The sequence below is a fragment of the Pelodiscus sinensis genome, chromosome 6 (assembly GCF_052426305.1).
Source record: "Pelodiscus sinensis isolate ZL-2025 chromosome 6, ASM5242630v1, whole genome shotgun sequence".
Lineage (NCBI taxonomy): Eukaryota > Metazoa > Chordata > Testudines > Trionychidae > Pelodiscus > Pelodiscus sinensis.
In genome coordinates, this window is record NC_143057.1 from 51,941,253 (window position 1) to 51,964,463 (window position 23,211).

At 40.2% G+C, this 23,211-nt stretch overlaps 1 protein-coding gene across 1 annotated transcript in view; it reads left to right on the forward strand.

The window, feature by feature from the left end:
* Positions 1-23,211, forward strand: part of FBN2 (fibrillin 2) — a 279,412-nt gene that overhangs the window by 107,107 nt on the left and 149,094 nt on the right. Inside the window, exons 9-14 of the mRNA XM_006131867.3 lie at positions 5,834-5,986; positions 6,709-6,939; positions 9,522-9,659; positions 17,758-17,877; positions 18,453-18,578; positions 20,362-20,484. Coding sequence (XP_006131929.3) covers positions 5,834-5,986; positions 6,709-6,939; positions 9,522-9,659; positions 17,758-17,877; positions 18,453-18,578; positions 20,362-20,484 — 891 coding nt within the window. The remainder of the gene's footprint in view (positions 1-5,833; positions 5,987-6,708; positions 6,940-9,521; positions 9,660-17,757; positions 17,878-18,452; positions 18,579-20,361; positions 20,485-23,211) is intronic.

A 23,211-nucleotide genomic window follows, 5' to 3' on the forward strand; every position in this document is an offset into this window, starting at 1 on the left:
CTAGCTAAGTGAGCTCTTTGTTAGAAGGCAAAAGTAGCATGATAGAAAAAACAAGAAATAAAAAGCAAACGTGTGTGTGTGTGTGTGTGAGAGTGTGTGAGAGTGTGTGTGTGAGAGAGAGAGAGAGAGAGAGAGAGAGAGAGAGAGATGTGTGTCTCATCCCAGTTAATGACTGGGAGTCAGCTGAAGCCACTGGAAATGGCAGTGTCATCTGGGTCCCTCTTCTGGCCCATCTGTTCAGCACATCTGTTAAGGGTCCACGTCAGTGGGAGGCCACGCTGATGCTCTCTATTGCCCCGTTAAAGGGCACTTATAGTGTCCCAGTCTATAAATAATTTGCCCAGCACATCTCAGGCCTAGCTGTAGGCCAAGCAACAGTTAATAATGGCCACACCCCCAATCAGGGCAGGCACCAAATAAGCAGTTTATAAGGCTCAGACTTCAGTTCAGGCAGAGGCGTGGATTAACAGCTCAAGGCCCAGCCACTTTGTGGCCTGGGAGAGCAATTTGTTAGGTCCAGCCCTGGACCAGGGCGGGATGGAAAGACAGAAGTTTACCACGAGCGGTTCAGTAATAGTTTAAAGCTCTGGTCAGGTCCCAGCCGGGCAGGGGTTGGGTCTCTTTGCTGGTGGAGAGACAACAAGCATAGGGTTTTGCCCCCACAGGGGAAATTCTGCCTGCCACCTGAGGCGAGAGGTGACGGGGGGGACGCAGGCCCACCCGCTCCACTGCGTCCCAGCCCAGGGCGCTGACAGTGGCAGTGTGGCAGCCACTGGGTCGGTGTGGATCCGGACTATAACATGCCGACCAGGTCTGTGGGTCAGCAGCAATCCAAGCCGCAACATGCTTCCTACTGGACCTCCCTCTTTTCAGCTGCCCTGGAATCGGCTGTCCGTGGGCTGCTTCCCAGTTCCCCCTGGGGGCCTACCTGGCTCAGGTGCCGCTCCTCGGGGTCAGCTGTGGATGGAGGTGCTGGCAGTGTGTTCATTGGTTCCAGCTCAGACTCCAGCAGGGACCCGATCCAGTCATCGGGGCCTGGGCCTCAGCAAGTCTCAATGGCCTGGACCAGTTGTCAGGGGCCAGCATGGGTATTGGTGACCCAACTCCATTCTGCCGCTGGGCGTAGCATAGCTGGGGCTGAGCATCTGGCCTGTTCAGCCACCAGACTCCAACTGAGCTCTGAGCTCTTATACCTCTGGTACCACCTTCCCGCTTCCTGTGGGTGGGCCTGGGTGAGGTTGCATCTGCCCACCAAGGTGTCTTAGAGAGCCCTTCCTCTTCTGGGTCAGAGGGAGGCCATTTTGTTGTCCTAGACTTCGTATCTTATCTTCCAAGATTAAGACAAAAAAGATCTTAAAGTGTTACTTTAGATCCTGGGATCCCAGAAGACATTGGGGGGAGGGAGTCACAGCCATGATGGTGAAGCTTGCTTCCCTTGTTGTAGTTAGCCATTGTTGCATTGGTAGTCCATTCATATCTCTCCGTTCATATTTTCATTCCAAAGTCTTTCTCATTTTTAAAGATCTCATAAAGGAGTAATGGGTAGATTAGTTTATCCCCTCATTATTTTGATTCAATGATTTCTGGTATCAATCTTCTCTTGTTTGCTGGACCTAGTCTTAATACAACCCTGGAGTTAAACTGGTAGCCTTTTTGTTTAGACTCATTCAGTCTCCCTTTTGCACCTTTTCCCATCAACACTGATTGCTATTTTCTGATGCTTTATGAACTCACTCACTTTTTACAATTTTACTACAGGTCATACCCCCCTTGTCCGGCATCCTTAGAACCTGAGTCATTCCAAACAATGGAGTTTGCCGGGCAAGGGGAGGTCAAAGCTCCCTACCTGGCTTTAGGGTCTGCTGCCAGATGGGGCTGCACTCCTTGCTGCCTGCTGTTGCCTTCCAGTACTCCACTGGGCACTCCTGGCAGGAGCTATGCCCCCCCCCCCACCATGCCAGCCCCAGATAGGGGCTGTCCACACTGCCTCCAGTCCTGCCGGGGCTGTGCTTTACCTCCACGGTACAAGTCCAGGCTGCATACTCCTACACCGCGCCAGTCCCAACTGAGATGATGCTTCCCACTGTGCCAGCACCTGCTAGGCCTGGCCAGGGATCTGCTGCACTGGCCTCACTGGGGCTGGGCTCGGCTGCTGCTGAACCTTGCCAGCTGAGACTCTCTGGTCCAACAATATTTGTTATCCTGCTGGATGTTGCCAGACCACAGAGTCCTGGATTTTTGAGGTTCTACCTGTATTAGGGAACTTTCATAGTAGTTATAGCAAGCCTTGCATCCTTTTTCTGTCCATTTAAAATAGACATTTGAAACCATTAAAACAATTTTGGGTTCATAATTTCCTGGACTTTACTTTTATCAAAATACAAAGTTATTCTTATGCAAATACCTATTTTACCGGCACTGTTAGTCTCCTTAACCTTCCAAATTACTTTAGTAATGCAGCAAATCCGTATTTGAGACTGTGGCAGTGAAATAGATGACTGCTTTTGAAGGAAATAGTGTCACAAGTATTGGCCTGGTATATGCTGAACAAATCAAGCATTTATAAAGGATAAATGCTCTCATTTTATGTGTTTTCACCCAACTCCATAAAAATAGAGACAAAAATCCATATTCTACCTTTAGAAGCACATATATGGCTCTCCTGGAAACCAGTAAGAGCTGCATATACATCTCCTGTATGTTCAAATACGTACACAATATTGCATGTACAAAAATTTCCTTCTGGCTTGAGTTCTAATTTAGCACAATAGGATATCCATCTATTATATGTACAAAATGCTGGGGACTAAATTAGCTATTACCACTCAAGATCTTTGAGTCATTGGGTATAGTCCTCTGAAAACATCCATTCAAAGTGCAACAGCAGTCAATAAAGCAAATAGAATGTTAGCAATAATTTTAAAAGGGATAGAGAATAAAACAGAGAATATGTATAGCCTCTATATAAATCCATGGTATGCCCACAACTTGAATACTGGGTACAGATGTGGTCACCTGATTTCAAAAAAGATACCTTGGCATTGTAAAAAGTTCAGATAAGGGCAACAAAAATGAGTGGGGGTTTGGAATGGCTCCCATATAACGAGATTAAAAAGATTAGGACTTTTCAGTTTAGATAAGAGGAGACTGGGTGTGGGGGAGATATTATAGAGGTCTATAAAATCATGGCTAGTGCGGAGAAAGTGAATAAGGAAAAGTTATTTACTTGTTCCCATAGCACAAGAACTTGGGGGTCCCTAAATAAAATTAATAGGTAGCAGTTTTAAAACAAATAAAAGGAAGTGCAGGTTTTACCTCCCTACGCCAGGACTCTCTGGACCACGGATGTTCTTGACCACAGAGCCTAGCAATGGGGAGGTCTGGCGGAGAAGCAGGAGCGTGGTAGGCGGAGCTGTGGCTCAGCTGAGAGCCCTATATTGGGGGGAGCAGATGATGTGGCATGAGTTCTGACCCCCTGGCCTGGGAGCTCCAGCCCACACATGGCCAGAGAGCTCTGACCCCATTCTGCTCCAGAGGTCGGAGCTCTGGCTCCAGCCCTGTCTGTGGAGCTCGGGCTGCAGAGACAGGCAACTGCAGAGCTCCCTAGCTGCCACTGGGGCTGGAGCTCCCTTGCCACTTGGGCCAGAATGGGACCAGAGCTCTGCAGCCCCAGAGGAAGCCATGGAACTCCAGCCCCCACTACGGAGCCAGGCAGTTGCGGAGCTCCAGCCCCAGCAGCAGCTGGGGGTTCTGGCTGTGGCACTCTGGCCTAGCAGCCACTGAACTGGCAGTAGCAGGGCTGGAGCCCTAGCCCTGGGGGCAGCATGGGCCATTGGGGAAGGGATTTCCTCTGGTCCAGCAAATCCCCTTGTTTGAGATTAGTCAATGCTTATTAGCCAGGATGGTAGGAATGGTGTTCCTAGCCTTTGTTTGTCAGAGGCTGGGAATGGGGCACAGGGAAAGGATCACTTGATGTTTACCTGTTCTGTTCATTCCCTCTGAGGTACCTGGCATTGGCCCTTGTTGAAGGAAAGGATACTGGGTTAGATGGACCTGTGGTCTGACCCAGTAGGCCATTCTTATGTTATCTATAACAATAGCTCTTTCTCTATAAAGAAAACTTAGTTACACTTCAAGTAAACAGGAAGTTTCTATATCTTGGTCTTCTTTTACTCTGGAAAAATTATTTATTCTTTAATTAATTAGAGATCATATCAAGTTAAATAGTTCTGGGAGTTTAGAAAGGCCCTGTGAATTTATGACACTGTGAAAGCTGTTAGGCCTTAAAATTAACATTCTGAACATTATCTCACTTAGCTCAAATTTTATTTCAAGGTTTCTAATCCTCCATCATTTCTGCACTTTTTTTTCCTGCTTAAATTTAATTTGAAAAAACAATCTGAGAAAATTTCATGACCTGTTTCTGCTGCCATTATTCACACTGAGCAATAAGTTTTCTTAGCTAATATTTCTGTTCACTTCAGTGGGACTTCTTACGGAATATGTTACTATTCATTGTGAGTAAAAATAGTAGAATCTATCCCTATATTATATTATGTATTACATGATGAAAGAAACATCAAGAGCCACATTTTAAAAAAATCGTATGCAATTACTCTTTTTGTTTGGACAACTATAATTTTTCCTCGTGAACAATTGCCAACCCATATGTCAATCCAGTGCTAGAAAATATAGGTAGTACCTTTGTAGGTAGTCAGTTGTACTTTTGTTGTGAGGAAAGCAAGGATTATTTGGCACACCTTTTGCATGTGTAATTTAGAGGTCTAGTTTTGAAAACTTACTTTAAGTGTTCTGAATTATATTCTTCAGACCAAAATAGTTGTGTGGACAAACAATATGGTCAGTTCATTTTAGCACCTAAAAAAGCTGATCAGAAAAAATTTAGCAGTGTCTAATCTTATTAATCCAAAGTTAAATATGTTATTTAACAAAACTAAACAATGATAAGATGTACTGCAAACATATGTGGTGTCTATTGATAGTATAATTGCAATTTAAGCAATTACATGCAGTTTTTGGCAACTTGCCAATACGAATTTTGATAACGTACAATTTACTTTGGCCCAGTCCTGTTTCCCTTTAGCCGAGGTGAATAGTGTGTGACTGTTGTTAGTCCCAGTTCATTGTCTCTACTTGCGGAGTAAGCTGCTATTGGGCATAGGATGTACACAGGCTTTACGTTGAGCTAGATTGTGCATCTACAATACTCACTTTGTAAGGGATAGCATGTAAATAAATGCCGTGCTCCAGGAACAACACAGGAAGGAAATCATGCTTTGGAGGCTCCAAAAAGTAGTAGATTACTACATCCTAACCAAAATGTAAGACTGTGGAGACACCTCTTCTCTGACTCTATATTGGGGCAGAAACATCAACTATGCAATCAATATGTGCTTGCTTCTAAATGCCCAGAGTAAATGTCTGAAGAGGCTGCTCAGGCTTGTTTGGGTGCTTATGGAAAACAAGGAGTGTTCCCTATGTTCTAGAATACCTGCACCATGTTCTGCCTAATAAAGATTAAATATGTGGTCATTTCCTTGAGGGAGACTGTGAAGGGACTTGAGGGGTTTCCCATGGCTAAAGTGGAAGGAAATGAAGATGAGTTTGATAGCAAGATTTGGATTAATGCCAGATTAGTGATACTGAAATATTATGCATTGCAATAAACTAGTTGCTAATAAACGCTGGCTAATGATTTAAATTTGTTTTATACAGATTTTCAGTTGCACTTTTCTATTACTCGTATTTGAAATCACTATGACAAATTTCTGAAGGACAGGTTTTTTTGTTTATTTGTTTGTTTAATGTCCAGATCAAAGGGCAGGCACATGTTTCTCCAGCTTGGTGAATGGTCGCTGTGCACAAGAACTTCCAAATAGGTTTACCAAAATGCAGTGCTGTTGTGAATCAGGTCGATGCTGGGCCATTGGATCTGTTCCTGAGATGTGTCCTGTGAGAGGCTCTGGTGAGTGGTTTTTGCTGCCCGTTCCAATATGATGGAAGTTTTTGCAAACATTTTAAACCACTTTAAAATCAAGCCTAAAAAATGTTAGGAGTTACATTATTATTCATTCTTCTGTTTTCAGTATGGATATTTCCATATGTGAACTATTTTTTTTTCTGGACCATTATTATTTAGGACCAGTTTTTGTTGACACTGAACCGTTTCTCGGTTCTTGATAACTGAGGAAGATTTTGTGGTTGACCTAAAAAAGAAAATGAGTGTAAGGGTCCATTCATTACTGTGTAAAGAAGCAGCTACTCTCTTTTTCTGTAGTTTTTCATTTTTCTTTGAAATGGCAAGGTAGATGACATAAGTATGTCACTTAAACTTTCAGCCTGGCACTTACGTAACTTTCCACATTGTTGTCATATATTAATTCTTGTTTTACTTACCCTAAAAGATCTGCAAGACGGGGTAACATACTTTTCTATCCGTTTATTGCCAAATGCTCCACCAAATGGCTAGGAGTAAATTTTAACATGTAACATATTCTTTAAATAACACCATTATGAATCTGAAAGCCTCATAAACTTAGGTATAGAAGAGAGAAGACAGTGAGTTCCAAAATAAGGAGTTGAAACTTCATTTTTTTTGTTGTGATATAGAGTTTTATATTTCAGCATCATCTTTACATACTGAATGGGGCTAAATTATTTTAATGTGTGTGTGTGTTCTTTTTGTAGATGAATATCGCAGACTTTGCATAGATGGAGTTCCTGCAGGAGGAGGTTCCAGACCTGGTGGAACAGGGGGGAATGGATTCCTTCCTGGAGGAAATGGGAATAGTTATGGCCCAGGAACTGGATTTATTCCCATTCCAGGTGGCAATGGCTTCTCCCCTGGTGTAGGAGGAGGAGGTGTTGGGACTGGTGGCCAGAGTCCCACTGGAAATGGTGCAATCATTACTGGGCTGAGTATGTTTCCTTTTTTTAAAAACAAATGTTTTCCTCTGATTTTGATGAGTGAGTTCATAATTTTATTGCTTCTTGCTTGTGTCTTAGGCTCTATTCTGAAAATGAGACAATCTCTCTGAATACATATGCTTAATTGAATATAAGACATTTTGCATTGTTTTCATGACAGTGAATTTTTTAGAGACTTTGAGCAGAGATCACAATACAGAAATGTTTTTAATATTGCTTAATTTGAGTTACAGAAATTAGCTTTCTTGTTGGTCTTTAATATACTGTAACTGCATCCTATATCTTTTATAGTCCCTCCGTTTACCAGTTGTGTTCACCTTTTACTTGATGAACTCATTAAGTTGTATGCCTGCAGTAGCTTTAACCTCAAACTTCTGTACTATAGCCATTACTTGTCTACACATTTTGTAAAAAATGTAACTTGAGGTAATACATGTTCTAAATTATAGAGCGATGTGATAAATGTGAATGATAAATACATTTCTGGATTAACTGCATTCTAGCCACTAATACATCTACCTGGGACTTATTCTAACACTCCAGACCCATGAGTAGCATAAGGTACCCATCATTTAAAATAAAATACCTGCCAAAATTATCCCCAAAATTCCACATTCCTGAGTCTGTATCTGTCACCCAAATCCCCATTAAAAATGAGAGCACTAGATGGGGAGGCATTTGACTTACTACAGAGAATTTTTCTGCAGGTTGCAGCCTGCTGGTTCTTGCCCACATGCTCTGGATTTAACTGATAACCATATCTGAAGTCACAAAGGAGTTTTCCACAAGGTCAGATTTGGCTGAGACACTGGAGGTTTTTTACCTTCCTCTGCAGCATGGGTCCCAGGTCACATGTTAAACTAGTGTTAAACTAGTTAAACGGTGAATTCTCTGTATTCTTGAAGTCTTTAAACTATGATTTGAGGATTCGGTAACTCAATCAAAGGTTAGGAGACTACTTCAGGAGAAGGTGATATTCTGTAGCCTGCAATGTGCAAAAGAAGATCAGACTAGATGATCACAGTAGGCCCTTCTGACCTTACATTCTGTGTGTGTGGCTTGAAACAGTTTTTTATAAAAATTGAACCTTTATATTTTTCACTGTCATAAGATTTATAATATTGGAACCTTGCAGGGGTAGAAGAGAGAATTTCACTCAAGCAGAAAATGGAGATTCCTAGCCTTCTGGTGGGGACCTAAGACTCATTTCTACACGTTGAACCTCTCTAGTCCAGCACACTCTGGTCAGGCAACATCCGTGGCCTGGCATGCTTTTAGTTAGCCAGATATCCACTTATCATGGGTGTGGACAAATTTTCTAAGGTTCCAAAAAATTTGTTTACAATCACCAATCCTGGCTCTCTGTGTTCTCTGCTGTTGTTTAGCTCTAATTTACCCTGAAATGTCTTCTAAGAGCCCAGTGAGCAGTGGAACTGTTGGTAATGTTGCCAGACAATGCTGACCTCACGTAGTTCAACAAAATTTCTTGTTCAGCACTGGTCAGAGAGGTTCAACCTGAAGTTCTTGAGGGATCTGAGGGGTCAGTTTTTAAAGCCCTTCTCTATATTTTTTCTACATAGAAACCCTATTATGTTATTTTTTTAGGCATTTTACATTTATTAGTTTTAATTTTTATCTGCTTCTCAGACTTGCAGAATTGGATTCAGGGTGATTAAAGCTTTACAAAGAGAGGGATACTAACAATAATTCAATCAATCTTTTAAAAAGTATCTTAAACATTTCTAATATAGTATTTCTGTAGCATATAGAGCATATACAAGATATATAATGGCATGATATGGTATAAAAGCATTCATTCAGGATGACCTGCATATCTCTTTCATTGCCACTTGTGAGGAAAGACGTTATCACAAATACATGATGCTAAAATCTTTATACCTCACTATCACGTGTTGTCTATACATCTAAAATCTGTGTGGTAGTAACATCTATGGCATACGCTTTAGATGTGTTTTATTAAGCAGCTTTGAGTGTCTTCTTTGTATACAAACCACTAGTCTATCACAGTTAGTAATACTAGCATTCCCACTGAACTGCCAGTACTTTTGAAATGAATTGGTAGAGGAATTGTTTCCTTTTTTTTTTTCTTCCAAATGTGGAATTGTCCCTTGACTCAAATTATTACTTTGGCCCTAGGCCCAGAATGAGCAAGAATCTAATAAACTAATGCCTTCTACAAGTGTTGCAGGATCAGGGACTTAGTACAAAACAGTGTGTGGAGTATTAGGATAAACACACTATAAATAATAGTCATAGTGATGAATTACTGCAATCCAATCCCAATGATTCCTCTCTCATCAGACGTTCAATGTAAACCATTTATCTTAACAAAGGCCATTTGTTTAATTATTTTCTGATGTTAATTTGTTATTGTGATCTTACAGTTCTATCAGTAGGTCTTGGAAATAGGTATTGTTTGATGTTTTTAAAAAAACTAACGGTGCTTATTTATTTACAAATCTTTAAAAATTTGTTAAAAATGATTATGCAGATTATGTTGTGCCTATTTCATATTCTGGTTCAGTTTTCTCATCTTCTGTAATCCGTTTCAGCAATCCTCAATCAGACAATAGATATATGTAAACATCACCCCAATCTCTGTTTAAATGGACGTTGCATACCAACCATTTCCAGTTACCGATGTGAGTGCAATATGGGGTATAAACAAGATGCAAATGGGGATTGTATAGGTAAGCATAAATGTTTACAGTCCCAATATTTAGTTTTTAAATCCTTCCATTTTCATTTTTAAACCATTTCTCTATAAATAGGATTATAATTTTAGTATATTTTATTGTTTCCTCCATAGAACGTTGTTGGTATTGTTGATTCCTGTGAAAAATAGTGTGGGAATTACACTGAGATTCTTTATACTGGAACAATGTATAAGTCTTAAAAGATTAAGCTTTTGAATCAAAATTCTATGCATCTCAGATCTTTTATGGTCTGCAAGTTTGTTTACTATGTTAGTGTGTGTGTTGGATCATCATACCTCTGAGTCAAATTCTGCTCCCATTTTCTCTGAATTTACAGTGTGATAACTCCATTGTTATTAGCGTGTATTTATACAAAAGTAACGGAGAGTAGAATGGGGTCCTGTGTGTCTGTTTTACTCACTCTTGAATATGAATAGCAAAGGGCTTTTGTAGAGATCCAAATTAATTAACAGAATTTTATGTACAGACCTGAATACCAAATGCATTTACATTATAAATCAAAATACTTGAAATTACCTGTGAAGAACTGAGTTCAGATTTGTGTCTTCACTTCAACTATTGATCATTTTATGCACTCTTAAAAGGCAGAAAGAATGCATCTTCCCCTCTATTTCACTGCTTTGTGATGACAACATTTCTTGAAAAGAAACACAAACCTTAGGACTTAGTAGTTCTCTTAAGAATTCTATTTTAGGTGTATTGTTTGAAAAAATATGTTAAAGTTTTCGTCATTATTTCTGTGCCACTATCGAAGACTGAAAACTAGAGACAAATAACTGTGAAAAGATTCATGTACCATTAGGGGGAGACACTTTAGTTCATAATGGCAACAAATCTTGAAAGATGCTCACTTTTTCAGTAATTCTTAGAACACAGGACTAGAAAGGGAACATCTTTTCCCTTCAGTCCTGCTCTGAGCATTCAGGATTCCTCTCAACCTATCTGACTTCTGTTTGCTTACTGTTCAAAATTATTTCAATACAGGCTAAAATAATTAATAGGTAGAGTATGTAAAAACACCTTGTGCCTCTGCTCTTGCTGGCTAGGTGGTTTAGAGCATCTTTGCTGGCATAATTATGATTTAAGGGAAAGTGTCCAGGGAAAGATCTAGTGGGAGATGCATAGAGCTTCCTATCTTGCATTTCTGGCTAAGAGAATTGGGGGAGTTTATTCTGCTGCTAAACTTTCCTGCAACAGGCACCATCAGGCTGATGTAAAAGTATAGAGTGGAAGTTCTAACATAAGTCTACATAGTTGGGCTTTGGATGTAAGGAATTGGTCTTTACTAACTAAAAATAGGGGTATATTTTTCTGTTCACATTGTAGTGGAGATACCTGAAGCTTTCTCATTTAGCACCAGATCCTGCACCTTTGAAATCAGAAGGAGTTTTAACATTTACTTTCGTGAAAGCATATTCAGACCCCTACGCAGTAATACTGAAGTTTGCTGAGCACATCCTGAAAGCTGTTGTGTGTCCTGAACTCATAGATTAAGGCCAGAAGGAATCATTGTCATCAACTGTTCTTTAACTACCTGTACTTCATAGGCCATTGAATTTCACCAAAAAGTTCCTGCATCAAATCTTTTAACTGCCAAATTTCTATTGGGTGTGATTTGAGAGGGGAAGCATATATGGGGAGAATATGGTCTTAAGTTTACATAATTATTTTGGATATAAGATGTATTTTAAAAAATTGTTTGAATAGTTTGCTATTCACTGAAGAAAATAGTTTTATACTGGAAAAAATCTGAAATGACAGTTACTCCAAGTATAGGAGTTACATAGCATTAAAAGTCATGATGACGACAATATGGGTATGTCTAGACTACAGGGTTTTGTAGACAAAATTGGGCGTTTGTTGACAAAACTATACCTGCGTGTACACTACCATTGTGTTCTGTTGACGGTGGTAAACCTCATTCTACGAGGAATAACGCCTTTTTTCGACAGCACTCTGTTTAAAAAAAGGCGCTATTGCATTCAAACTGTGCTTTTTCAAAAGAGAGTGTCTAGACTCTTTCGAAAAAGTGGCTTGCTTTGTCGACAGTACTGGTTGTAGTCTAGACGCTCTTTTTTGACAGTTGAAAAAGACACTGTCGAAAAAGGCGTGCAGTCTAGACGTACCCTATGTGTGCAGTTTGTGATATATAGTTAGGTACTCAGGTCTGCGGGGAGGAAGGAGGAAAGTGAGTTGTTGCTCCAGGACCCGAGGATTCAAAAGGGCCTGTGGCTCCTGGCTGTCACCACTGCTACCACAGTGGCAGCAGCCAAAGTCCCGGGCCTGTTTAATCACTGCTGGAGCCCCATGCTGTGAGCAGCTTTGAGGGCTGGCTGGTGGAGTGAGGAGTGTGGCAAGTTCCAGGCAATGCTCAGGGCTGGCTTCTCCAACCCTGTCCCTTCTGCCCAAGGCCCCTCTCTTTCTGGAAGTGCTGAGTTGCCCCCACCACATTGTCTGGGATCCAGCAATTTTGTTGCCCTCCCCCTGTATGTACCACAGCATGATCTTGATAAAAGCGTCATAGTTTGTGGGGAAAATTACCTGGCATGAAGAAACACAGCAAAATAACACAAGAAAATATTTTTCACAGAACTTTGTGCAAGCCAAGACTCACTGCAGCATCCAAGCAAAGTTGCACTCATCCTTGAAATTCCTTTCTTGCTGTAGTTGTCAACACTTTGTACTGTATAGTAGCATCTAGTGCATTAATGTAAGGGGGTAGTCCCTTGTCGTGGCCTTGGATGTGACCGGGCCAGGCTCCCGGGGTCCCCTCTCTTGGTTTATTCTAGCCCTGCGTCGGTCAACCAATAGCCCTGTTGGGGTCCCCTTACCAACTAGGCATTGTGACTATCCTTCGTCCTTCCCCCAGCAGGGTTAACACCCAGGGTCCTCAGTCTGGTCCCTCATATGGCTGTACGTCTCACTCTACCTGCCTCTGTACCACCCGGTGCGGGGGTAGGGTTTCGCCTGTCGTTCCCCTGCGGAGTAGGGGGACCTATGCCCACCCTCACTCATGGGTCCCAGTCCAAGGCCCTAAGGACAGGGTCCCTGCCTGGCTGGTGGGGGATCCTTCCCGCAACTCGCCAGCCCATGAGAGGAGTAGCTGGCATCGATGGGAGAGCAACCCCCACCGACCTAATTGTATGCAGGATGCTGTGGTATGTTGACTTCAGGTTCACTATTTGCATAATTGAAGAAGATTGATGGCACTGGTAACTGTAGACAAGATCTGAGGTATGAATAATGGAAAAGTCACAACAAGGTCCTTTTTTTAAATTTGGGCTTTGAAGGGTATGGAGTAATTGTGGTATATGTTGATATAAAGGGGTGCTAGCATTCGATTATGAACTGCTGTTTAAGCATCCATTCATGGATGTACCAGAGTGGTAAACTCTAATTGAGCTGTTAAGACCAGATTGAGGCACACATTGAGTTTTGTATAATGATCAGTAGAGTACTAAGAGCCAGTGGATGGACATTTTTGATGTTGAGTCAAAAGAAAGTAAACTAAAACAGAGCTACTTTTGAGATAGGTGGTGGAGTAACTATTATCAGGCCTGCAGTTCCTACCACAATAAAGCTGTGGTGAATAGTGTTTGATATGTTGATAAAAGGAAATACATTCTATACAGTTTTCTTGCTTTATGTAAACTTTTCCTCATCTCTTATCTGAAGAAATTGTCCCTGAAAAAAGTGGATGTGGCATAGCCATCTGTGGTCTGGGATGCCCAAGTGAATCTGAATTCATTCCTTGACCAACCATGCAGTGTGTTTTTTCATAGACAGCTGGAATTCTATCCATTTCTGTGGCATAGCATCACCACACATGCATGTTCAGAGTGGAAAACTCTACTTGAGCTGTTAAGACCAGATTCTCCTTTCAAACCAAGTTTAGGCTGATGTAATTGCACAGACTTCAGTGAATTACCATTGACTGTCACCACTGTAAGAGAAAACTCAGGCCGTTTAATTAAACCACTCATACATAGCAGTGTATTCACCAGTGGTGCTCCACTAGTGGTCAGCCCTAGGAACAATCCTATTCAACGTATTCATAAATGATCTGGAGAAAGGGGTAAACAGTGAGGTGGCAAAGTTTGCAGACCATACTAAACTGCTCAAGATAGTTAAGTGATAGAAATGTAAGACCAAAGCAGACTGTGAAGAACTTCAAAAAGATCTCACAAAACTAAGTGATTGGGCAACAAAATAGCAAATGAAATGTAATGTGGATAAATGTAAAGTAATGCACGTTGGGAAAAAATAACCCCAACTATACATACAATATGATAGAGGCTAATTTAGCTGCAACTAATCAGGAAAGAGATCTTGCAGTCATCATGGATAGTTCTCTGAAGACTTTCACACAGTGTGCAGCGGCAGTCAAAAAAGAAAACAGGATGTTAGGAATCATTAAAAAAGGGATAGAAAATAAGATAGAGAATATGGTACGCCCACATCTTGAATACCGCGTACAGATGTGATCTCATCTCAAAAAAGATATACTGGTGTTAGCACAGGTTCAGAGAAGGGTAAATAAAATGATTAGGGGTTTGGAACAGGTCCCATATGAGGAGAGATTAAAGAGACTAGGACTTTTCAGCTTGGAAAAGAGGAGACTAGGCGAATATGATAGCGGTATATAAAATCATGAGTGGTGTGGAGAAAGTGAATAAGGAAAAGTTTTGTTCCCATAATATAAGAACATGGGGCCACAAAATTAAATTAATGGGCAGCAGGTTTAAAACAAATAAAAGGAAGTTCTTCTTCACACAGTGCACAGTCAAACTGTGGAACTCCTTGCCTGAGGAAGTTGTGAAGGGTAGGACTATAACAGAGTTTAAAAGAAAACTAGATATATTCATGGAGGTTAAGTCCCTTAATGGCTATTAGCCAGGATGGGTAAGGAATGGTGTCCCTAGTCTCTGTTTGTCAGAGGGTGGAGATGGATAGCAGGAGAGAGATCTCTTGATCGTTACCTGTTCAGTTCACTCCCTCTGGGGCACCTGGCATTGGCAGCTGTTGGCAGACAGGATACTGGGCTGGATCAGCCTTTGGTCTGACTCAGTATGGCTGTTCTTATGTTCATATTACGAGTAACTATTGAAGTAAAATGATTTGAGTAATACCATAGATTGATCAATGTTCAGCAATGGTCTGAAAACTGAATCAGTTTTGGGTTCCATTAAGATGAAAATAGTCAGATGATGACTTAGCAAAAACGGAAGGTGCTATATCCTCAGCAGGAGAATCTGACATTAAATCAGAAAATGAGGAAAGACTAGGTGTGTATAAGAAGGTTTTCAGTAGGGTGAAGTCCATCTATTCAGGTGTTACAAATCTCACAATACTAGTTCTAGGCTTTATTCTGCACTCATCTACATTTTGAGTAACCCTCTGGATTCCGGAGTCATTGTATAGTAGTTGGCATTAAAAAGTCAACAGTTAGCAGCTTGTTACTGAATTATTTGAGATCTCCAGTATTTCCTACTTGAAGTAAAGCAAAACAATAACTGTGTCCCAAATGTTGACTGGTAAATGGCAATTGCTATATGTCAGCACAGAGTTGACCCTGGGAATTTAAGTGGTAACTTAACAACATAAAATACCTGTACATAATGATATATATGAAATTAAATTATACTAAAGGACTTGTTCAAATGCAATTTGGATTCTGTTCTGATTACTGAAAGAATAGGTCTGGGGCATTGGGAACAGATACATTTCACTGTGTGGGGAAAGGTTAATAATATAAAAATGAACACTCTTTCTAGGCTATGATAATCTGTTTGGCTCCTTACCCAGGGAAAACCCCAAAGGATATTTTAAGGTAAAAAATTATTAAAGAATTTTTATGTGGTAAGGCAGAAAAAGTATGATATTTTTCAAAAATGGTCCTACCAGTACTAAAGGGTAGGTTTCTACACTACTTCCAGTTGTCCAATCATACTGTACATCTTGCACCATGAATCATTTCCTACGGATAAAGAGATAAGATTCACAACTGTCCTTAGTGGAAGGATACTGAACAGTCTTGTAGACCATCCATTCCTCTTCCTGAATTGATATAAGCTTGTGGTGTAGTGAGCCTATCACTGTATTTGCAAAAACATTTTGAATAACATTTGTTAAATATTATAGAAACACCTGTAGCAATGATATCATTACAACTGTGTTGAGTTTTGTACTTACAGCTTGATTAAATATTTGATTGTTTTTGTTCTCAGATTTGGCACAATAAATCTTTAGAGAATAATCAAACTTTCCATCGACTTTTAATGAATTTGTTCTTACTATTTCAGATTAAATACTTAATGAAAATAGGTGGGCAACAGAAGGGAGTTAGTGGAAGGAGAAATGGGAAAATGATGAGAAGCGTAAACTTGTTGGGGGACTTCATAGTCTGAATGGTTATTTCCTTGCTTTTGATAGATTACTTCGGTAGGAATATCCATTCTAGTAACCTGAACTCAAAGTTAACAGCTTTTTTGTATTAGGATATATTTAGCTTGAGTCCCTTTTATCAGTAGCATGTGAAAATATAGGAAAAGCCCAGATTCACATTTAAATACAAGGAGTCATCTGTCACACATGGATTGAAGTGTATTTTCTAAGCTTAAATCTATGTTTTCATAGAGTATTGTTTTCCTTCTCTAGTGTTCATGAATTCATTGATAAAGTAGTTGGCAATGTATATACATTTCCTTTGACAGTTATATAGCTAACAAATTTGCCTAGAACGTTAGCCTAGAAAAAAACACACCACTTTTTCTATACTAGAAAACTTAACAAAATAAAGGAGTATAATGTCTCTATTTATAAATTACTCCGTCCTGCTCTTACTAGGGCAGGATAAACATATAATAGGAAGTCTTTGGAATTAGGATGGTAGATGAAACATTCATGAGAAACTTCTCCACAGATCTACTGTTGAGGGGCTTTTTTTCCTAAAGAAATTATGAGCAATCCTTCTAGGGAGACTGGCTGAGCCAAAATCCGAGGACAGATTGGTGCACTGCATGTGGAATAAAAGATTCTGTATGACCAAGAATTGTAGAGTTGCCTGTGGGTGGGAAGCTCATGTAAACGCATAAAACTATATTTGAGGACCAAAGATGGCTTGCCAAACACATACAAATGTCCACACTAAAAAGCAGTTACAGATATTACTTGCTTTCTGTATTTTTTTTCTAACACTTTGATTTTTTCCCCCTCTCTTTTCTTCATTTTGCTTCTTTCTTTTGGCTTTCTTGCACCAGAACTGTCAACTGCACATTCACATGTGAGTGTTTTAAAGAGCAAAATGTTTTTTTGCATGAGGGGAATTCCTTTTTCCTTTTAGTCTCTTCACTACCTGCTAGAGGGCCCTGATTTCATCCTGCCAAGAATATTGATGTAAATCAGCTGGTAAAAGCACTGTTCTCTGTAATCCAAAATCTGTATGAAATGTATGTATATGCAATTATTTATAACAGTCTGAGCATTCACTATGGCATCCTGTTTTATGTGTATCTTTTTTGTGCCTATGCTAATAGAAAAGCTCAGCTGCTGTGATTTCCATTTAACTCTAATTTACCCTTCAATGTCTTCTAAAAGCCCCGTAAGCTGTGGAAGTGTTGGTAATGCTGCTAGACAATGTTGATTTCCTGTAATTCAGCAAATTCTCTAGTTCATCACCTGTCAGGTCTAAGAATGCTGGACTAGAGGGGTTCAACCTGTATTTAAAAAAAAAAGTGGTGGTTCAGTTAAACAACTAAATATGAAGCTAAACAAAGGGGTTTTCTCTTTTGTTAGTCTTGGAGTTTCAAATTCTCACAGCTTTCCTTTACTGTCTTTTAAGACACATTTAAGAGATGTAAAATACTATATATATTCCTTTCCTTTTGTAAATGTGATTGCACAGTTACACTAAGAATAGGTGTGCATGTTTGGGGAAGCAAGAACAAGCTTCTAACTTTAGTATTTGACTGTGAAGAAATAAGGTAATTCAATCGTAAAATGGTATGCCTGAAAGAAAATTTGCTGTATATGCTATGAATTCTCTAATGGTCTTAATTTCTGTTGCCAACAGATGTTGATGAGTGCACATCAAACCCATGTACTAATGGAGATTGTGTTAATACACCTGGATCCTATTATTGCAAATGCAATGCAGGTTTCCAAAGAACACCTACCAAGCAAGCCTGCATTGGTAAGAAAATTTGTTTACACATCTAGAGTTTATATTAGGTTAGATTCTATTGGAGTTCAGAAAATAATTAGTGTCTTATTTTAGTGAATCATGACAGTGATACAAGTGCTTTTTTATTAAAATTCAAATATTGGCCAACCCTTGAGTTAGTTCTATAAATACAATAGAGATTTAATTTTTGGTGTTAGTCATTCATCTGTTTCTTCTGGTGACCGAGTTCACTTGGCTAGTTAGTTTAAATTGGAGAATCCACAGAAAATTCCAATTATTGAACATCACTACAAACTAGCACTGTTTAATGACCTTATATTAGTATAATAAATATTTCACAGTATAAAGCTAAATATATATTGGGAGTTAGGAAAATGAGGTCTTTCCACGTTCAAAATGTTTCTTTCAAGGTACTATTGCTAGGCTCCCTTAAACAATATTTAGTAATGTGTCATTTTAGTTCATTGCTGGAGAATCATCTGATGGAAACCTTGTGAAGAGCTGTCAGATAAAATGTTTGCTTGCTATTGTGTATTAATTGAAACTCAGAGATTTTTTTTAAATTTTTTTCTCTCTCCTTTAAGATATTGATGAATGCATACAGAATGGTGTTCTTTGTAAAAATGGCCGATGTGTGAACACTGATGGAAGTTTCCAATGTATATGCAATGCTGGGTTTGAACTAACTACGGATGGAAAGAATTGTGTTGGTATGAAGAGCTAATCTTAATAGAAAGATGAAGCACCAGAAAAAGATAATTCTGGTTTAACATTTCTAGAAGTTACGCTTCACACAGTATTCTTGATCTTCAAAGATGGAATTTTGTGAAATAAAATCTGGTATGAGATGAATTCAGTGTCTCACTGGGGTCAAGTTGACACTGTATGAGCTGCACCATCCTGAAAGAGAATTCAGGAAGGAACTGTCCTTCACGGGGTACAATCTCTCTCCGAGTGACCCAGTGTATAAGTGGATGTAGCTGGTACCGAAGGAGAAAGGAATGTCAAAAGCATTATCCTACCTCCTCCATACACCTTCTTGCCCCCTTTAGATTACTGTTCATCTCTGGAAGAATATCAAGGGAATGGTCTCATTATTGTCCTGAGTAAAAAATCCTGCAATTGTGATAAGTATTTGTGAGAGTTGTGCAAAGGGTGATGCTCCTGTGCTGTCCCTTTCTCTCCCCCTCCACCTCCCGAAAACTTGTACCAAGATAAGGCCATGTCACTGTTAGCCCCATAATGGGCCACTGGCCTGTTCATGTTTCTGAACTGTTTGATATTTTTAGATTTGAAACTCTTTGGCTACGGGGGCTGTATCTTGCTATGAGTTTGTACAGCACCTAGCACATTTTGGTCATTGCTGAAATAATAGGAATAGTAATATATTTAATTTGAAGACACTTAAGATACATCTACACTTGCACCCTCTTTCAAGAGAGAGATGCAAATGTGACATTCGAAATTGTAAATGAAGCCGGGATTTAAATATCCCACACTTCATTTTCAGATTTGCAGGTGGGTGCTATTTCAAAATACTTTATTTTGAAATAAAAAACGCTGTTTAGACATGGTTATTTCGAGAGAAAACCCTTCTCTCGAAATAACCAGTAAACCTCGTTGTAAGAGGACTAAGGATTATTTTGAGAGAAGGTTTTCTCTCAAAATAACCGCATCTAAACATCATTTTTTATTTTGAAATAAAGTATTTCGAAATAGTGCCCGTCCACAAATATGCAAATGAAGTGCAGGATATTTAAATCCCAGCTTCATTTACAATTTTGAATGTCTACATTTGCATCCCTCTCTTGAAAGAGGGTGCAAGTGGAGACATACTCTTAGATGCTAAAATATGTTTATATGTTTTCTTCTTAATGACTAGGAAGTCATTGCTGGTTCCTTCATAATTAGCATAACATTTTTCTTTCTGTGATGGTTCTTGATAGTCACCACATTTAGTACAGAGTAGACCATGTATTTCCCTTGACAATGAGGGGGAGACTTTAATATGGGATGCAATCCATAGGTAAAAAATTGTTCCTAGGAAACAGCATGTTTCCCTTTAATCCCATAGCTTGAGTGTTTTATTTCTTTGCCTCATTAAAGAAGATGGGCATTTTAATTTCTGTTACAAAAGTGTGATGAGAAACTTTTAGCTGCAACAAACTTTGAATTATTTAAGAAAGTTGAACCTTGTTCTTCCATCCCATAAGAGAAAGAGAGTCACCATTTACTGCAGTGCTTTAACTCTGGTGTTTTGCTGCTTCTCCCTGTACTGTAAAAGCTTTTCAGATGCTACATAATAATTAGTAGTTACAGTGGCTAATCTTTGGTGGAAAAAAATCATTCTCATTCTCCTCTGTCTCCCTCTCCCTCTCCCTCTCTCAATTTATGTAAAGTGTTAGAATTACCTAGCGGAATACCGAAATATATATATATTATTTTCTCAAGGCTAAAGGGGTATATGTAATTTTATGTGCTCTGTTTCTGCAGATCATGATGAGTGCACTACCACCAACATGTGTTTAAATGGGATGTGCATAAATGAGGATGGTAGCTTCAAATGTATATGCAAACCAGGATTTGTCTTGGCTCCAAATGGGCGTTACTGTACTGGTATGTATGATGTTGAAATAACATAGTAGGGCAACCTTGATTGAAAACCACACTTTTCTATCTGGTGACTCATTTAAGAATACAAATCTTTATCACATGGACCTCATTTTTTTCCAATTTCTTGCTAGTTTGATACAATAGACATCTAAAGCTGCCAAAATATACTCAATGTAGTTCAAGAAAGAAATTACAGAACCATGTTATAATTGTGTGCTAGATACTGTGATTTGATGGTTAACAAATTGGTGTGTGAAAATGTGTTGGAAACTCTGTACCTGTAATAAATTCTGGAAAATACTGCAAAAATAGTAACCAGCCTTGCAGTATGAAAAAGCTTCAAAGGTTTTATTCTTTATGAATATTCAAAAGTAAATTCACACTTTAGTTTTGTGTTGCTCTAGAACAGCCGTGGCCAACCCACCGCTCGCAAGCTGCATGCAGCTTTTGCCCCCCAAAAGTGCGGCTCACAGAGCTGCTCCTGCACCCCCACCGACGTCCTACCTCCCCCGGCCCCTGGCTTCCCTGTGCTTACCAGGTCCGATCTGTGGGGTTTAAAAAATGGCACCCAAGATGGCAGCTGTCTTAAAGGGGCTTTTTTTTCTTTTTTCCTTGACAATTCTGGTGCAGCTCTTCGCATTTTTTCCACCGCTATTTTGACTCTTTGTTAAATGGGTTGGCCATCCCTGTTCTAGAATTTCTGCTGTTTATTAAGATACCTTCACATACGGCTAAATACAAGTTACTTTACGGACAAAAGGAAAGTTTTGAATATTTAAAGAATGAAGCCAAATCTAACTTCATTTGAAGGCAACTGTGGAAGTTCAGTTGGGCTATCAATACAATAGTATATCATGGCCAAATTCTGAATATTTGTTCTTTCTCTATTAAAATTGGACTTTTTATGTGAATTTGGCTCCCTTTAAAATAGCTTTTTAGTTCACACTCAAAGGTTATTTTTAATCTGTTTTAGATTAAAATAAGATTTGCTCATAAAAATGAATCCACGTTTTTTTCCAGTTTCAAAGATACATGCTATCTGCAGACAAAAGCAAAAATTACACCCTGTAATTTAAATAGAGTTTTAGAGAAAGGAGGAAGAGAAATCCTGATTTGTTCTTATATTTCTGAGTTGCAAATTACCCATAAACATAAACTTGCTGATTATAAACAGAGAAAAAGAAAGTTAGTTGAGCTCTGCTGCTTGTTGAACTAATAAATGGGATTCATGAGCAGAGGTTCGCTGGCTTTGATTTTATTCAAGTGTGGTATGAGATTGGCATTAAGTTACCATGTGTTAATTCATTAGTGAAGAAGACTTTCTTTCCCTTCTTAAATAACACAGAATAGTCAGGTTTGAGAAACCAATATTATTACATTCTTACCAAATTTTGGATTTTAAACATCAGTTGTTTTTACTAAAAAAATCATCAGGAAACAGCTCTTGCTGTATAAATGTTGCTACAAGACAGTGCTCTATTACTGAACTTTATTACAACCTACTGGGTTTTACAATCCACCTCAGTGCTTTATGTTGCAATAACAAGTGTCTTAGGTTTTTCTAAGTGAAATAAATCAATAGTAGAGATACAGGCAGTCCCCGGGTTACGTCAGTCCGACTTAAGTCGGACCTCTAGTTACAATCGGGGGAAAGGAGGGCGCAGCTAGTGCGGCACTTCCCTCCAGCAGACCAGGGAGATGTGGAGCTAGGCCCCTTCCCCCAGCAGACCAGGGAGATGCGGAGCGGCTTTTCTCGCCGCGGAGGACGCAGGCGGCGGGACCACCGAGACGCGCCGCGGTCCCGCCGCCCGCGTCCTCAGCGGCGAAAAAAGCCGCTCCGCGTCTCCCTGGTCTGCTGGGGGGATGCGCCGCTAGCGCCCCCCCCCCCCCAGCATACCAATCTTTTCTCGCCGACGCCTGGGGTAGAGCAGCTGGGGGGCTGCCGGGTTGGTCCCACAGCGCCGAGGTGCGGCGCTACTGGACCAGCCCAGCAGCACCCCAGCTGCTCTGCCCCAGGTGTCCCCAAGTCAGCCACTGCTGAAACTGACCAGCGGCCGACTACAGGAAGCCCGAGGCAGGGCTGCTCTGCCCCAGGCTTCCTGGAATCAGCCGCTGATCAGTTTCAGCAGCAGCTGACTTGGGGACACCTGGGGTAGAGCAGCTGGGGTGCTGCCGGGTTGGTCCTGCCACGCCAAGGGTTGGCACTACCAGACCAACCCAGCAGCACTCCAGCTGCTCTGCCCCAGGTGTGTCCGATTCAGCCGCTGCTGGTCAGTTTCAACAGCGGCTGAATCTGGACGCCTGGGACAGAGCAGCTGGGGCTCTGCCGAGTTGGTCTGGTAGTGCTGACCCTTAGCGCTGTGGGACCAACCCGGCAGCACCCCAGCTGCTCTACCCCAGGTGTCCCCAAGTCAGCCGCTGCTGAAACTGATCAGCGGTAAAGTTATTGAAAGACTGCTTTGGCTAAAAGATGGTTATGTCATAATTATTGAATCATAACTTCAATTGTAACATACAATATTAATATGTGGTTATTTACTTTATATTACTAAATTTACTATTCAGAAAAAAAGTAAACATCTGCAAATGGCCAGTTAAATATAGTGCCTCCAATACCTCTATAGTCAACATTTTTTTCTGAAAATTTGTTTTAAAGTTCATGCCTTTTGGCGGAGACTTTGCATATCAAGTTTAACAGGGAAAGGCTAACAATCCCTTAGCTACTATCAT